The following is a 3,893-nucleotide window of genomic DNA, read 5'->3' as shown; positions in this document are numbered from 1 at the left end:
TCTCAGCAAAGAAGGAAGGAAAATGGATGCATGGACTGTGTTTAAGGGGAACCACTAGAAGGAACTGGTATATTAAATAAATAAATAAATAAATAAATACCCCCTTTGTATCTCCTAATCAACATACCTCATTAAAATGTGTGTGTGGGTGGGGAAGTGTTGGGAGCCGACTCCTAGCCGAAAGCAGCTATCATCTTTGCAGCCATCTCAGGCCATATACCCTGACAAGAGACTTGTTTTCAACAGCCTGAAACAGCTGAGCACACTCTGATAAACTGTGGTGCGCTGCCGCGCATGCGTAGTCTCCCTCCTGAAATCGCCATTAAACACCAGTAAGATGGATGCCTGAGCAGCCGGTAACTGTCAAAAGCTGACGCAGCCTGACTCGTCATACCTGCCGAGATGCATCAGCCAGTAGAGTAGGGACACGCCGACCCAATGGGTATATAAGAAGAGCTCCTCTTCCCCTCGGAGTCTTTCCTCTCTTCAGCTTCAAAAAAGCTTGCTGCAGAAGGATCCTGACGTTCGAGTCCATTCTTGCTGGCGAGAAAGTGACGCGGGTCACAGCTGGTGCCGAAACCCGGGATCATGCCGAACCATCGCCAGGCACTGAGGGAGACCCCCGTTCGTGGGAGGATCCAGAACTGCAGCCTACGGTAAGGATCAGAAAGGTATGCTCTCTCTTCTTGCCTCACAGGTGACCGAGGCAGCTGCTGCTTTTTTTTTAGTGGTATTCACCCTCTTTCTCTTTCTGCTCGTTTCGTTTTGCGTAGATCGAGCTTTGGAGGAGGGCGACCTTAAGGACGAGCAGTGCCGTGCAGCGGTAAAGGCAGGGCAGGAGGTGTTGCAGGAAGTACAATCTAGCATGTCAGAATCTGATCGAGAAAAGAGAAGTGGTGCGCGCAAAAGGAAATCAAAGAATGCTAAGAATTTAGACCCCTCGAAAGGTGAGGAACCTGCTGAGGAGTTAGGAAAGAGCAAGTACGCTCTGGGAGAGAAGTGCAAGGCGATAAAAAAAGAAGGCAAATCTAGACCATTGTACCCATTAAAAGACTTAGAGGCCCTTGAAATAGACTCCTCTGAGACTGAGGGCCTTAGGCCTTTGGAGGAAGAGAATTTGGAAGAAGAGGCTGCTCGATATGAGGAGGACAGATATCATCCAGGTGAGCAGCCGCTGGCAGAGGATGGAAAGGGAAAACATACAGACCCAGCGGTGGCAGGCCCTAAATCTATAAAATTGCCAGCCACTCTTCCAAGTGCGCCCCTGCCTTATGTGGGACGGCGTGCAGACTCCTTCTTTTCACCCGAGGTTAGTCAGAAAATTCGAATGGCTTTCCTGGTATATGAAGGGGCTGAAGGCGGACGAATTCACGCTCCTGTTGAATTTAATGTTCCAGAGAAACTTGCAGAATCTGTCTGCAAATATGGGGTAGATGCCAGTTTTACAATCATGCAGGTTGAGCAACTCGCCAACATGGCCTTAACGCCAAGTGACTGACAAACCACCGCAAGGGCAATGCTTAATAGCTCAGGACAATTTATGGAATGGAAGGCCCTGTGGCAGGATGCTCTCCAAGCACAAGCCAAATCTAATGTTCTTTTAATTGGAAATCAAGCCCTTTGGACATATGACCTTTTGACTGGCCAAGGGCAATATGCTAATAATCAGACTGAGTAAGACTGGGGGGCGTATGCTCAGATTGCCGCTGCCACGGTTCAAGCCTGGACAGGACTCTCTAGAAAAGGAGAGTCTCAGGGCCAATTAACCAGGGTACTCCAGGAGCCCCAAGAGTCCTTCTCAGATTTTGTTGCACAAATGACAGATACTGCCACAAAGATGTTTGGAGACATGGAGAGAATAAAAATCCTTATAGAGCAACTAGTGTTTGAGAATGCCACCCCAGAATGCAAGGCCATTATAAGGCCTCGTAAGAGCAAAGGGCTGGCCGATTGGATAAAATCATGTAGAGGCATCGGAGGTCCCTTGACTAATGCGGGACTGGCTGCTGCCATCCTACAAACAAAGGGTGACAACTCTCTGCAAAAGGTTTGCTATGGGTACGGAAAGCCAGGCCACCTAAAGAAAGACTGCCGCCACCCACAAAATAAGCCAAAAAGACCGCCCGGCCTCTGCCCAAGATGTAAGAAGGGATACCACTGGGTGGGCGAGTGTAGATCCACCAGAGACTTGCAGGGTCACTTACTCCCCGCTGATGTTACTACCAGAACAGAAAATGAGTCTCCAAAAAACGGTCATTCAGGCCCAGGGCACAGGGCCCCAAAAGATATGGAGCCCGAAGCCCCCATCAGAGAGGTTGGATTGCTGCCGAGCCTACACAGGTTCCGAAGGACTGGACCTCCGTGCCACGACCGGACTCTTATTGATGCCGCAAATGGTGGCCCAACCTGTTCCAGTTAGTTTTCAAGGACCTCTGCCAAATGGTAGTGTGGGACTCATTATAGGTCGCCCTTCCTTAACACTGAAAGGTCTTATCATCCACCCAGGGATTTTAGATGCTGGTTATACACATAAGCTTCAAGTTCTTTGGTCTAGTCCTAAAGGAGTCTTCTCCATATCATCAGGAGATCGTATCGCACAGTTGGTCTTGCTTCCCAGCCTTCAAGATAAATTTCCTTCTACTGACAAAGACCGAGAGGGGGTTCTGGGGTCATCAGGGATAGATCAGGCCCATTTAATAATGGATTTACAGACCAGGTCCACTTTAACATTAAAAGTGGAAGGTAAACAGTTTTCTGGCATCCTAGATACTAGAGCTGATAAGAGTATCATCTCTGCTAATTGGTGGCCTAAGGCTTGGCCTGTCACTCAATCATCCCACTCCTTACAAGGGCTGGGATATGAAGCCAACCCCTCAGTCAGTTCACAGACCCTCTGTTGGGAAGCCCCCGAGGGCCAGATTGGAACTTTTACCCCATATGTTCTTCCATTGCCAGTCAACCTATGGGGTCGAGATGTGTTACAACAACTAAATTTACGGCTGACTGACACCTATTCTCCACAGGCCATTAACATGATGTCTCATATGGGCTATCGAGAGGGTAGAGGACTAGGGGCGAGGGAACAAGGCAGACCTGATCCCATCTCCCCTGTATCTCAGTCAGACAAGAAGGGCCTGGGTTTTTCCTAGGGGCTGCTGGAGAGTCTAAGCCTATAACTTGGCTCTCAGAGGAAGCCGTGTGGGTTCCCCAGTGGCCTTTGTCCTCTGAAAAATTGGGTGCAGCTATGCAACTAGTGGAAGAACAGATAAAATTGGGACATTTAGAGCCATCCACCTCTCCCTGGAATACTCCAATCTTTGTGATTAGAAAGAAATCGGGAAAATGGAGATTGCTTCATGACCTCAGAGCCATCAATGCACAAATGCAGTTGTTTGGTGCTGTACAGAGAGGTCTGCCTTTGTTGTTGGCCCTACCCAAGGGCTGGAAGACCTTTATTATAGATGTTAAAGATTGCTTTTTCTCCATCCCATTAGCCCCCCAAGATAGACCTCGCTTCGCCTTTTCGATACCAGCTATTAATCATTGGCAACCTGATAAGAGATATCAGTGGAAGGTTTTGCCACAAGGCATGGCAAATAGCCCCAGCATGTGTCAGCTTTATGTCCAGAGGGCCCTTGAACCTGTCAGGAAACAGTTTCCAACCCTGTTGTTGGTCCATTATATGGACGACATCCTTCTATGCCACCAAGAAATGAGGGTATTACAAAAGGTGTATCCTATGCTATTGGCTCAATTACAGCAATGGGGCTTGCATATAGCCACCGATAAGGTGCAAGTGGCTGATGTTGGATCCTTTTTAGGAGCAATGGTTTATCCAGAAATGATTGTTCCACACAAACTTGAAATCTGTAAGGATCAATTACAGACTTTAA

General features: G+C 48.2%; 1 protein-coding gene across 1 annotated transcript; it reads left to right on the top strand.

Annotated features, from left to right (window-relative positions):
- The first annotated feature begins 2,384 nt into the window (after nt 1-2,384).
- LOC114635410 (endogenous retrovirus group K member 7 Pro protein-like) lies at nt 2,385-3,149 on the top strand. Its single transcript, XM_028784017.1, has one exon. It carries the CDS (start codon nt 2,385-2,387, stop codon nt 3,147-3,149), a length of 765 nt encoding a protein of 254 aa, XP_028639850.1.
- Nucleotides 3,150-3,893: the final 744 nt, after the last annotated feature.

This window comes from Grammomys surdaster, unplaced genomic scaffold, assembly GCF_004785775.1.
Source record: "Grammomys surdaster isolate TR1022 unplaced genomic scaffold, NIH_TR_1.0 103623, whole genome shotgun sequence".
Classification (NCBI taxonomy): Eukaryota; Metazoa; Chordata; class Mammalia; order Rodentia; family Muridae; genus Grammomys; species Grammomys surdaster.
This window is presented reverse-complemented; position numbering and strand designations above follow the sequence as displayed.